The sequence below is a fragment of the Pollachius pollachius genome (genome assembly GCF_949987615.1).
Source record: "Pollachius pollachius genome assembly, chromosome: 8".
In the NCBI taxonomy this organism is placed as follows: Eukaryota; Metazoa; Chordata; class Actinopteri; order Gadiformes; family Gadidae; genus Pollachius; species Pollachius pollachius.
The window spans coordinates 11,936,908-11,949,407 of record NC_136941.1 but is presented as its reverse complement, the minus strand read 5'-3'; the positions used below and the strand labels follow the sequence as shown (position 1 = coordinate 11,949,407).

At 43.7% G+C, this 12,500-nt stretch overlaps 3 protein-coding genes across 4 annotated transcripts in view; 2 read left to right on the top strand and 1 right to left on the bottom strand.

Moving 5' to 3' along the window:
* LOC307079080 (putative methyltransferase YdaC) overlaps window positions 1-2,657 on the top strand; it is a 2,940-nt gene extending 283 nt beyond the window's left edge. The window contains exons 2-5 of the mRNA XM_079741171.1: window positions 42-148; window positions 635-888; window positions 1,221-1,401; window positions 2,182-2,657. Of these exons, the coding sequence (XP_079597297.1) occupies window position 148; window positions 635-888; window positions 1,221-1,401; window positions 2,182-2,378 (633 nt within the window). The 5' untranslated portion in view covers window positions 42-147 and the 3' untranslated portion in view covers window positions 2,379-2,657. The remainder of the gene's footprint in view (window positions 1-41; window positions 149-634; window positions 889-1,220; window positions 1,402-2,181) is intronic.
* A 173-nt stretch (window positions 2,658-2,830) lies between these two features.
* On the top strand, window positions 2,831-5,781 carry ube2t (ubiquitin-conjugating enzyme E2T (putative)). Of its 2 annotated transcripts, none has more exons than XM_079741173.1 (7): window positions 2,831-2,914; window positions 3,100-3,215; window positions 3,311-3,380; window positions 3,493-3,598; window positions 3,735-3,833; window positions 5,046-5,129; window positions 5,413-5,781. In XM_079741173.1, the coding sequence occupies exons 2-7, from the start codon at window positions 3,107-3,109 to the stop codon at window positions 5,533-5,535; spliced, it is 591 nt and encodes a 196-aa protein (XP_079597299.1). In that variant the 5' UTR covers window positions 2,831-2,914; window positions 3,100-3,106; the 3' UTR covers window positions 5,536-5,781. The 2 variants fall into 2 exon arrangements, with proteins under 2 accessions (XP_079597299.1, XP_079597298.1); XM_079741172.1 differs by having other exon boundaries at window positions 2,839-2,918.
* Window positions 5,782-5,902: 121 nt separating this feature from the next.
* The window catches only part of lgr6 (leucine-rich repeat containing G protein-coupled receptor 6), a 45,198-nt gene continuing 38,600 nt past the window's right edge, over window positions 5,903-12,500 (bottom strand). The window contains exons 12-18 of the mRNA XM_079740906.1: window positions 12,490-12,500; window positions 12,185-12,256; window positions 11,770-11,841; window positions 10,928-11,053; window positions 9,978-10,132; window positions 8,614-8,694; window positions 5,903-8,057 (exon numbers count right to left, since the gene is read on the bottom strand). The exon at window positions 12,490-12,500 is cut by the window's right edge and continues 55 nt beyond it. Of these exons, the coding sequence (XP_079597032.1) occupies window positions 6,805-8,057; window positions 8,614-8,694; window positions 9,978-10,132; window positions 10,928-11,053; window positions 11,770-11,841; window positions 12,185-12,256; window positions 12,490-12,500 (1,770 nt within the window). The 3' untranslated portion in view covers window positions 5,903-6,804. The remainder of the gene's footprint in view (window positions 8,058-8,613; window positions 8,695-9,977; window positions 10,133-10,927; window positions 11,054-11,769; window positions 11,842-12,184; window positions 12,257-12,489) is intronic.

The window sequence follows — 12,500 nt, the reverse complement described above, 5'->3', positions numbered from 1 at the left end:
AAAGTCAATCATTTACAGCCACTCCCTCACAAAATTCGCAGTGACTGGCCCTAAAGCGTTCACCTAGCCCCGCCCCCCAGTTGTCACTGTCGAATGAGAACAGTATCGGGAACGGCGCACTAGGAACCAGAAAGAGCAACAAAGAAAAGTATAACGAAACACTGACTGTATATTATGAATTCATTGTTTTATTAACCTGTGCTTTTCCGTGTGCCCATTAACCAATAGGCTAATCTGATTATATCGACGCACTACTTTCTTAATTCGCCTACTGTCTTTGCAGAAGTATTTGGGATCATAAAGCTAGTCTGTTTGGGCTTAAGCAACATTTATGCATAATCGATACATTTAATACAGTATGTCGTTTTGAATTTAAGTTTACACATGGAAAATCAGTTAGCAGTGTGCTTAGCTTAGTAATTGCAGTAACCCTAACTTCCACCTTGTGAGCCTGCTTAGCAAATATACATTTCCTAATGCTGCACACTTTTACTAAATGCATGCTTGAAATCACACATTTGACACTTTAATCCTCATTTGCATGAAGATAATCCGTTAATTATCACTACCAAAGTTTATAATTGTTCCACACCTTCATTGAGAATATACAAATATGTGCTTTTTAATGTTCTAGTGATGTGGCATAACATTGGGAAGCAGCTCGGCCTACCGACCCGCTCGCTGGTGGGCTGGTTGGTAAGTAGGTTCCTCAAAGTCGGGAACCGCGTTTTGGAGGAGAAGGCGGTGCGGCTGTGTGGGATCCAGCCCGGGGACACGGTCCTGGAAGTGGGTCACGGTCCCGGTCTGGGTCTCCAGTCAGCAGCAGGTCTGCTCACACAACCCTCGGGCTCCCTCATCGGAGTGGACTACTCCAAGTATATGCACCAGGTAAATCTGAGTGCCACTTATCCTATCACGTTTCGATAGAACCTGAATCCTGTTCAAAGCTCACATTCATGTTCATATTGCTTATACAGTCTACCACAAACCAAGGGGCCAGTAAAGACTGCAAAATAAATGAACGTGAATAAATGTTATGAGTATGTGAAAAGAATGGTTGAAAGGATTATGCTCCATTATCTTGTTAAATGGTCAAATCACATCTTGCAATAAATGGAGAAACTGTTCATCACAATGTAAAAAACAATCTTTAAAGTCGAATGCAAGCACATATTGAAAGTCACTCCAACATCATCACATTCTTCTTCTTCAATGTCCAGATGGCGAGTGATCTGTTGAAGGACCTTGTGGCCAGCGGTAAAGTCACCCTTCACCACTGTGACGTAGCAGCCATGCCCCTGACAGACAGCATCGTGGACAAAGTCTTCCACTGTAACTGCTACTACTTCTGGCCGGACCTCAGGAAGTGCAGCGCAGAACTCCATCGTGTCATGAAACCAGGTGAGACGGCACCGGCACATGAGTCAGACCAAAGCAGACTCATTCTGTTCCTTACTGCTTTCACAAACTTTAGCGTTAATCTATGGATGAACGACGGACAATTCCAGACCAGTCCCTTATGGAGTGTGGTTGTTAACTGTATTTTTTATTGTATAATGCTACTGTCTTGGCCAGGTCTCTCTGGTAAAAGTAGATATTGAATCCCGAGGAGACAAACCTGGTTAAATAAATTCAAATAGATTAAAATGAAAACATAAAATAAACATGTTAGCCTACCCTGGGTACTGTACTAACTGGTAGATACTGATCTATCAATCATACATCTGCGTGGACGATCAATTAGTGATGTCATTATAGATTATGAAATGTAATGACTTATCAACACACCTAGTTGGGCCCTGTAATTATTTTCACTATATTTTAAATATTTGGAGTGAATGCGTTTTTTTATTTTTGAAGTGATTGATTATTGAAGTGTCCAAAATACCCTTGCTAGTTTTAGCTCCCCGGGCGCTGCACTGCGGCTGCCCACTGCTCCGGGTGTGCTGGTGTACCCCATGTGTGTGGACCGCTGACAAGGTCACTCCTCTGTGCATGTGTATGTGTTCAACGGATCCCGGATGGGTCAAAAGCAGCGAAAGAATTTCCCCCAAAAAGGGGGCAATAAAGGATAACTTAATTTGGATTTCTCCACTTTTCATCATGTGTATGCGTCGCTCTCTCGCTCTTTCTCTCTCTCTGAGTGTGTCTGTGTGTGTGTGTACCCTGTTACTCCAATAGGTGGTCTGATGGTGGCCACAATAAACGTGCAACGGATAGCTGCTTTGGCTTCAAGAGGGGCAATGCCAGGAGAAAACTGGCGTCCGGAGGCCTACATGGAAGCTCTGAAAGACTCTGGCTTTGCTGACGTCAGAATCGAAGATGTACAACACAGCAATAGGAAATTTCAGGCTATATATGGCACTTCCCAAAAATGAGGTCACACAATGCAATGTTAAAGTTGCAGTGTGGAACATTTATAATGTTTAATATAAATATATTAAACAATTGTTGATTTCATATAATATATTCTTATATGAAGTGATTTATATTGGAGTTGAGTATTGGCAAATAATGAATAAATGCTATACTAGTCTATATCAGAAAAGTATGCTATGAATAGTGATTCTCAATTGTTTTTAAATGTTTGCTGCCCTACGAATTTACACACGTTAACTATTTGTGTATGTTCTTGCAGGGGAAACATTAAAATTATACAAATACTTGGAGGAGACATTAAATTGTGCTTCACTTATTGGCCTTTTTCTGTTCATATTCACATGATAGCAGCATACACAAGGGATTTTACATCAAATGCAGCCGGTTCTAGCCTGATGAACTACATCACCCCTAATGCATTTCACGTCGGCCTGTCACTGTTGTGCTCGTGACGTGGACGAGGGAAAATCAAAATCGTAGCGTTGCATGTCAACCAAATAAAGTTGCTGGGGAAAAGGCCAACAACGAATCGATAGTACGTAAGTGTGTGTGCTATCAAATCGATTTGTTATTCGTTATACTTGCTACTAAAAGCAATTTCTGGAAGGTAACGTTTGTGGCAGGTCTATATGGAGCTAGCTAGCTAACTGCTGCTCAAGGAAATCATCTCAAAAGAGAATCCGAGCCGTTTTGGTTCGTGTTTTATGACCCGCACTTTAGTTTCAAAATGCAGAGGGTCTCCCGATTAAAACGTGAGCTCCAGATGCTGAGCACCGAGCCTCCCCCGGGGATCACCTGTTGGCAGCCGGAGGACCAGGTGGACGAGCTGCGGGCCCGTCAGTAGTAGGCTTCCACCTCAGATAACCCAGCAGTAATTACCTGACTCTTATTGTCTGATCTGCTTCATTTGGTTGGTTTCTCTGGTTTACAGAGATAGTTGGTGGAGACGGTACACCGTATGAGGGCGGACTTTTCACCTTGGAGATCAAAGTCCCCGAGAGGTAAAACTGCTGTCAAATCTGATCCTGTAATAGTGAATCGTAGAAGTCATTGTTCTAAACCCTTATTTATTCCTTTCAATGTACCCGGCCTGCTTTCACATCCTTTCACCAGGTATCCCTTCGAGCCTCCTAATATCAGGTTCTTGACGCCCATCTACCACCCTAACATCGACAACGCAGGACGCATCTGTCACGACGGTCTCAAGCTCCCTCCCAAGGTTGTTACAACCTTCATATCAAAGGCTGTTCAAATTAAAACTGTTTGTCTTCTGTGCGCCGAGACTCTGATATTGTATATCATGTCTATGTCATCTAAGTTGTTTTCAATATGTATTGTTTACATTTGGGGTCAAGGGTGCCTGGAGACCATCTCTCAACATCTCCACGATCCTCACGTCCATCCAGCTTCTGATGGCTGAACCAAACCCTGATGATCCGCTCATGGCTGACATAGTGAGGCCCTATTTTACATTGAAACACCTGGGAAAACATACGTTGTCACTGTTTGTGTATGTATATTATTAACAGGGCTTAGAAGGGTTTCAGATTGTATATGCTACTTTAATTTCTGCTCACAATGTTTCATACGGAAACAATATATTGTAACATGGTTATATTGTCTTATGCTTCAAGGAAATTTAGTGATTCAGGGTTCAACAATAAGGAAAGCCCGATTGGACAGTGAAACATACAACTCGCTGTCGCAATCGACCAGTGCTAAACAAATGTGATATATATTAAAACAATATGTGCGTTATAAAATCTAAATCCTCCAGCATTTGTTATTCGGAACAATGCCAAACCCTTTGCCCATGACTGCTAAAGCCTGACACCGGCTTGCACCGTAGTGAAGCCAGGTAAACCACAAAACATAAACTCAACAGAGGGTCAAAACTGTCTCTGCCAGTGTGTTTGTGGGCACATTTTTACCTTGAACCCTGTCGTACAATTTACAGACATGCAAACGGCGCGCTTTTTGGCGCGAGTCGCTTTTTTATCATAGATTTTGGGGACCTGTGTGGTTCGTGCAGATCCGAAGAGGTTTTTTTTTTTTTTGGGGGGGGGGGGGGCGTGTGCGCGTCGATCGGTGCGCGCGTGCAGGTGTCAATAATCCGTAATCTGACTGAGACCCTTCGAGCCTTCTAAGTAAAGAAAAGTGATTCCGGAAATTATTTTGTTAGGGGACCAATCACAGCCCTTGCCGTCGCAATGACCGATAGTTAAATATTGGATGCGCATGCGCACGTAGAGCTACGGAGAGGGTTTCCGACAGGGTCTCCCGTATGAGTCGATTCACTGGGGACGCTGTGGACAAGTACCTAGTAGTTTTCAGATAAGTTCGATAACTTGTTTAACTAAGTGGATGTGGTAGGCTACACCACGGGATGAGATCACTGCCACATAAATAAAGGTAAGACACAATCTTTTTGCTTACGATTAGCTGGTGCTGTCTGTCTCTTATGAAGCAGTGTATACTAAATTGAATTTCCTATTTATTAAAGCACATAGCATAGACCTTCTCATGTTAATAGGATATTACGCCATCATATTTTTTCCGACTTTGGGTAGCGTTCTCTTTTTTTGTCATACATGTGTTTGCATCCCTGAATTTATTGCTGCTAATTCAATATTTAAAGAGTCAACCTTGTTACTTTTTTATTGCAGTCGTCAGAATTTAAATACAATAAACAGCTGTTTGTGGAGAATGCCAGAAAGTGGACTGAGAAGCATGCGACCCAGAAAAACACGGTAGGTAGTACCACATGTAGTCTGGCCCTGGATAAATCCATTCTTTTTGCCGCACATGATGTAGTTATAGATCTCACCACTTGATGGGGCTATGACACCATTTTATTATGGGGAAAGTAGTTGAAATAGTTAATTAACGTTACATATGCAACAAAGCAGTTTTTATTTGGTCCGTTTTGTTGAGAAATGTTGATTGATGCCAACGATTGATTCTCAAATGTTGAGAATCAATCGTTGGCAGAAATGTGATTCCCAAAAGTCATTGTCATGTGGATGTTTGCAGGGTTCCTTCAAGAGCCAAGACCATTCTTCTCCAGATCTAAAAACATCCCGCAAAAGAGATTCTGTGGACACATTGGAGGAAAACGAGAAAAAGCCAGAGGATGCCAAGAGAGCATGTTTGTAGCTCATTACTGGATAATCATGTCTCTAAATGTTTGAGTGTGGTTCAGACAGAACTTAACGCAATTAACACACTGAGGTTGATGATTACTGATTTTTTTTTTTTTTAATTGTCAATGTCAGTAGTTGCATAATATTTATTTTTGTATACTTTATGAATATATCTTCTTAATCTTTGATATATGTTTATATTCAAACATCTGTAAGGCTGCTCAAAGTAGTTTAAATAAAAAGTTTGCTCTTCGACTAACCTTATGTTTCGTCATATTTGATTTGTGTATATGTTCAGATATAGCATCACTTGGCTGAAGATGGGAGTCCTAGGAAGGGTGTTTTAATGCATCCATCACTGAATGCAAACATAAGCCATACAATGGCAAGACAGTTGTTTTTTATTACAAACTAAGATTTATTTCTTATAAAATTATATTTTTGTATATAATATAAAAATGAGACAAACATAAGGCTATAGTGAATCAATAGCATGCTAGTTCAGAGGTAGTTACATTGCATATACATATTGCTAGCCTACTCTAGCTAACAGTCTGTAATAAGATCCTAGTTACATCCCAGTCTGTATGACTTCTTGCCTCTTGTCTGGAAAGTTGCATTATTATACTATAAAACATGTAAACTATATGTGCTGTCTGTTTCCTGTTGTATTTTGGCTAACACAAAAGGCAATTTTGTTGATGAAATGAGTTATGCAAAAACCAAAAAGCATAGTTGAGCGTACTCTGATGAATCTACCTGTCCTTGTTTAACTTAATTGATCCCTTATATTTGAAGTTAACCATAGCAGTAAGAGAACTTGTATTAAAAAAAAAAAAACATCAAACTCTTAAACACAACCAAACTATCAATAATTTGCCTAACCATCTTAACAACATATATCAATATTAACATTTACACTTTAAACATTTGAAGGCTCTACTTAAACTGCCCTGTCTAGACCACTATGATTTGAGCTCTGTGTTCTTCATGGATTGTACACGACTGACTCAATCCGCTCCAAAGTGTCTGAAAAAGACTCCACCACCCCAGATGCCGATATTATGGGGTATTTTATTTGAATTGTCTTTTCTTCTATTGCTACTTGAAGACTGTTGGTGCAGGGTTTTGGATTCCCATGCATTTATTTGCTTGTTTTTCGTGCCTGTTTTCAGTAACTTGGAAGATGAATAACTTGGCCCTGGCTCTATGCTGCTGTGAAACCAAGGTGGTCCAAGAGAGTCCACTGTTTCCAGACTTTTACCATATGATGTTGTGGGAGTCAGGGAGGGGAGGTGGTGGAGGGCGGCATGGAGGAGGGGTGGAAGGAGCAGGCGTGGCTGCCCTCACCCTCGTCAAAGCTTTTGAGACGGCCATCGTTTCCCAGGCTCAGCCTCTCTGTCACTCTGTCTATGGGCCTCGGAGAAGGTATCTGACAGGGGATGAGCGGAACAGAAGAGGACGTCGAGGAGCAGTTGGAGAACCTGATTGGATTGGACCTGGTGGGGGCGGGCCCGTCGCTGTACAGGCCGTCAGACTCGTTGAGGGACAGCTGCGCCGACGAATCGGAGCAGGAGCTCTTCTCTGTCTCCACCGACATCAGCGAGTCGTGCGGGTGGTCGCGGCGCAGCTGCGGGCATGCTTTAAGGCGGGGCCAAAAGAAGAAGAACTGGGAGGAGTCTCGCGTGAAGAGCAGGAAGAGGAGCGGGTTGAGGCAGGAGGGCAGGGGCTGAAGAAGCAGCAGCACTGACTTGAGCACCTCCTGGCCCAGAGACAGGAGGCCCAGCAGGGAGAAGAGGGACAGGATGGCCACCGGCACGTAGAGGAGGCCGTTGGTGAATATGAGCCAGGCCACGTGCTTGATCATGGCACAGTCCCACAGCCCCTCACACTCTCCCCTCAGCAGCTCCCAGTACAGGCGGATGTAGGAGCCGGTCACTATCAGCAGGCACAGGGTGTTCATCATGATCAGAGCCAGGGGGAAGCCGATGGAGGAGTGGGGCTGGGAGGACGAGGGTGGCAGGGGTGAAGGCAGGCAGAACGGCGAGGAGCCGTACTCCCCCACTCCCACCAACGGGAGGGAGGCCAGGGTGAGAGAGAGGGTGAGGCAGAAGAGGGAACAGGCGCGGACGCTGCCGAGTGATGGGGACTTCCCGTAGGCCCGGACGCACGTCACGCTCACGCCGCACTGCACGGCCGCCAGCGTCAACAGCAGCACGCTCGCCTCGGAGGAGAACACCCACACCCAGCCCGTCGCCTGGCAACCGGGACCGCCCTCCCAGCGGGCGCCGTGGTGACCGAACTCGCCGAAGGTCAGGGCGTCCACCAGGGCCAGGGTGCACGTGCACACGCCCGTCAGCAGGTTGGAGGCGCCCATGCAGGCCACGGTGAAGCGTAGCGGGGAGAGGTACCCGGCCGAGCCAAAGAGTGAGAGGAGAAGCATGAAGTTCCCCAAGACGGACACGAAGGAGATGGTCCAGAGGCCCACGCGCACCAGCCAGCTGCCCAGCAGAGAGTCACAGGGGCGGAAGGGACCTGCAGCAGACAAAAAACCACAACTTTAATGGTAGAAACACCCTGTTTGACCTCGCCTGGGAACCAGGCATATCGGCAGGCTCATGTTTTATTTGCTCTGGCTAATGCGTCTGGCCCCCCTCCCAGATTCCCAGCAAACCCCGGGTTGGGGCAATCACAAGCGTTTCTCTAATAGGGGGTGGGTTTAATATGATGGACAGAGGAGCGACGTTGAGGCATTTTCACAACCAAGATGGTGGCCGCTGATATGATATGTCACACGTTTCGTTGCTCTGATTGGTCATAGGCCTATCCAATTGCGTCCAGAGGCAATTTGGTCTAAACTCTTATAGGCATTTCCGAATTGGCCTGGCGATGCCGGGCTATATTTGACCACATTTCTGTTCTCTAACCAAGAAGAAAAACATTGATATGATTAAACTTACAAAGTATATTTTTTGTAGTTTGCAGGAAATGTATATATGCCAGGAAGAGCAACTCAAGGATTCCAAATCCACTTTCTGCCAATGTACTAAAACAGCATAATCTTATAGCAATTACAGCATAACTGATGTACCTGGATTAGGTGTGCACTGAACACTGGTCTGTAGTTTGGATTCCTCAATTTCCAGCTGGAACTCTTCCAGGTCAGGGTCATCTGAAATAGACCATAGTCAGGGTCAATCGAGCATTAAAATGATATTCAAGTCAGATAACTGCCTTTTTACCTTTTGTGTATGTGATTGTGTGTGTGTGTGCGTGTGTGTGCATGTGTGAAACGTTCTGGAATGAGGTGTCTTTTCATCATGATATTGATACAAATGTTTTGTATTAACTGCCTCCAACATGCATTTAATATGTGTGAAAACAGTTTTTCCAGCAATTACAGACATAAATACATTCTAATGGATGTAATCATTCAATCTATGTTTTTATTGAAACATTAAGCCATAATTGCTTTTTTTTCACTTGACATGCTTAACGGTACGGGATTTATGGCTTTTACTTTAGATCAACCATAGTTTAATCGTGTTTATGTTATGCCTTCGGGAGGAATGTGCAGCGCAGTTAGCGGTTGAGTGTGAATGGTATTTCAGCTGCCAGGTAGCTGTGGGTTCTCTCTGACAGACTGTCTTCATGGAGCCACATGTCAACAACTTGAGACAGAAATAACCCTGAGTCAGTTTTTGGTTATTGGCACTGGTAGCCATGCAGACATAATATACGCTTAATCTTTTGTAACCATGCTGTAACTTTTCGTCACTATGACACTGTGATCCTGTGTCATACTTTGTAAGGATGGGACCCACTAATGGACGGTTAGTTTGGCCTACCAAAGTAAAGTGTTGTGTGGTAAAGCAAGAAACACATTGCCGTCACCATGAAGCAAAAGGCCCTGGATCATTTGCATTTCTTTATATTTTTCTTCCAAAAATATTTCCTTCATCAATCTAAATTACTATCAAATTATTATACAGTTATTCAATGAAATAGAAAGGGTTAGTGTGTATTATATATAATATATATGTTTTTTGGTTGGGGGAAAAAACTTTAACGTTGAGTTGATCTTAGTTAATGCATTAACAAGTATTATCTAACAATTAGTCATTTATTAACGTGTTCATGTTCACTAGTTGTGTTCATGTAAACAAAGATATAGATGTTACCTAAGCTATTCATTTATATGTTATATGAAAAAACGTTTATAAACTCTAAACCATCCCCTATGCTAATAATGCTATGTATTAATAAATAAAGTAATGTCAATTAATGGTTCATTAATGTACCCTTACTGTAAAGTGTTACCTTTTTATTAGTGTGGCCGTCCTGTGACCCACTTTTCCTTGCTCTAACCCACTCACCGGTCCCCATCCGCAGTCTGATAACCACTGCAATAGATTACATTGACGTCGGTGTGTGTGTTTGTGGTTATGCTCTTACAGTGTGTGTCTGCGTGGCCGGGGTAAAGGGCGATGGTCCTCTTGTGGGGGTCGTCGTCACCGTTGCTCTGCTCCGTGTCCCACTGCGCGGCGGACTTGTAGCTGTCACACGAGCCGTAGACGCAGCACTGGTAGGCGTAGGGCATCTCTATGACCCTTGAGAGACACAGGTGGGAACGGCGGTTGAGAAAGACCCAGGAATAAAGCAATAAAAATATAAATAGGTCCAATGCCTTGATGAGATTCAGGATTGTACATGTATTGCGCCAAAGAAAGAAAATCCCTCAAGGGCTGAATTTCCACACACACACACGGCAGCCTCAATATATCATTTTGTGACGGTAACTACAACAGCTGACTCAAAACTTTGGGCGTTTGTGAGAAAGTTGGCTGGGAGTTCTATACACTATCTAGATATGTATTTTTTTTATGGGAACATTGCCCCAGGATCGACCACTGGATCCTCTTTGACTACTGCCTTTTTGAACTGACTTTTGCTTCACCCGATGGCAATCACTCCAGCGAGATGGAGCTTGCTAACCGGAGAGGATCATCCTTATTAGGCCACCCCCGGAAAAGATTTCCTAACCGGTGTAAGGTACAACAAGTCCAGTGTGAAGTTTCGGTCTCGTACATCCTCCACAGGAAAGATGTGCTAAGATAACAACAGCCAAGGTATAAAAGACGGCCAAGGATGTTTACACAAACACTTCATACACCTATGATTAGGCAGGTATTATGGCCAAGATATGGCTCACCGGATAGAGTGTAGAAAGCACTTCAGGCACCGCTACACCTAGAAGTCTATTAGGTTTGATCACCAAAAAGTGTGTGTGTGTGTGTGTGTGTGTGTGTGTGTTTGCGTGTGTGTGTCTGTGTGTGTGTGTGTGTGTGCGTGTGCGTGCGTGCGTGTGTGTGCGTGCAGCAAATGTGTCTGCCAGGATGAATCACCTCATACGGGGGAAGTACTCTGGGCTAAAGGCCTCATACAGATCTGTATTGCCTCTTAGCTTGAGATGAGTGAGCCCAACCAGGCCTCCAACCGGTACAGAGCTGAGGCGGTTCTCTGTCAAATCCCTGAGAGAGAGAGAGAGAGAGAGAGAGAGAGAGAGAGCAAGAGAGAAAGAGGAGAGACAGACAGAGAGAGAGATCGAGAGAGAGAGAGAGAGTGAGTTTGTGTGTTATTGTTCACCTGCTTTGGCAATGCAAATGTATAGTTCTCATGCCAATAAAGCTTTTTTTGAATTTCATTGAATTGAATTGAGAGAGAGACAAACGTCAATAGGTGAACTGTGAGCAGGTGCAAGGCAAGGCACTTGGTCTCAAAATGTGTTTTGATTGTAGATACCGCTGAGGGTCATCCATGGTTACAAGAGAACCTGGTTTATTGTGCTTAGTGAGATCCCCTCTCAGATAACAAGATTTTTCTTTTGTCAGATCCAGGGTATCGTCTTGATTTACTAAGCATAGTTTACCCACTCCACTGTGCATACTGATGTGTCGTTTGTGTTGGCAGGACCTGAGACACAATCTTCCCCATCCACACTCACCAAGTGGGTTGCAAACATTACATAGCAACAGTGTCTGTTGTCCCAGCCAAAGACAACCGCTTCTCTGCGGGGCGTGGAGTCATAGCATAGGGGTGTTTGCATAAGGCTCTTTCATACGGTATGGGTCCCATTAAATATGCACAATGTGTCTACACTAAGTTTGGGACGAGGACAGCTGTATAATGGGAAAGCAGAGAGCTTGAGTTTCCTATTTTGATGTGGGAGGTGATGACAGTTGCTTACAGTTTAAGCAGAGAGTGGAGAGAGGCGAAGGCATCTGGATGGATCCACTCAATGATATTCCAGCTCAGATCTCTGTCAAAGGTAAATGTACGTGTTTCATTCAATACAAGGTCAATTGAAATACGACGACAGACATTTAACTGGGATTATGTACACTGGCTACCAAAAGAGGTCAGTATTGGGTCATGTATGTTTACTATGACATTGATGGATAGTCAGTTTATCATATTCCCTGCATGTCAAACAAATGTCCCTGGAAGTTGACAAGCATTGTAAAAAAGGTTATTCACTGACCCATTAAACGTGTGCATGTATCTGTGCACCTGCGATATTTTACATCAGGCACAAATGAAATATGAATCCTGAGAAAGTGAAAACATACATGGTATCATTAAATCGAAGGACATTGACTCACAAAGCCCGTAAAGAAACCAGCTGTTGGAATGTGCTTGATTCAATCCTTCTGATCTGGTTATGCTGTAGCCCGCTGCAAACATAAAACACACACAGTCAGACAAACATACACACAAACACTTCCACACGTGTGTACATAAATCGCTGCCTAGATGTAGAGCAACCTAAATCCATACAAAGTGTGGAAACAAACAAGAATATGGGAGCGAGAGAGAGGGAGAGACACAGAGAGAGAGAGAGACAGAGAGAAAGAGAGATATATTGACATCGCTATACACACATCTGTAAGTGTGTTTAAATGCTCACATTTCCTGCAG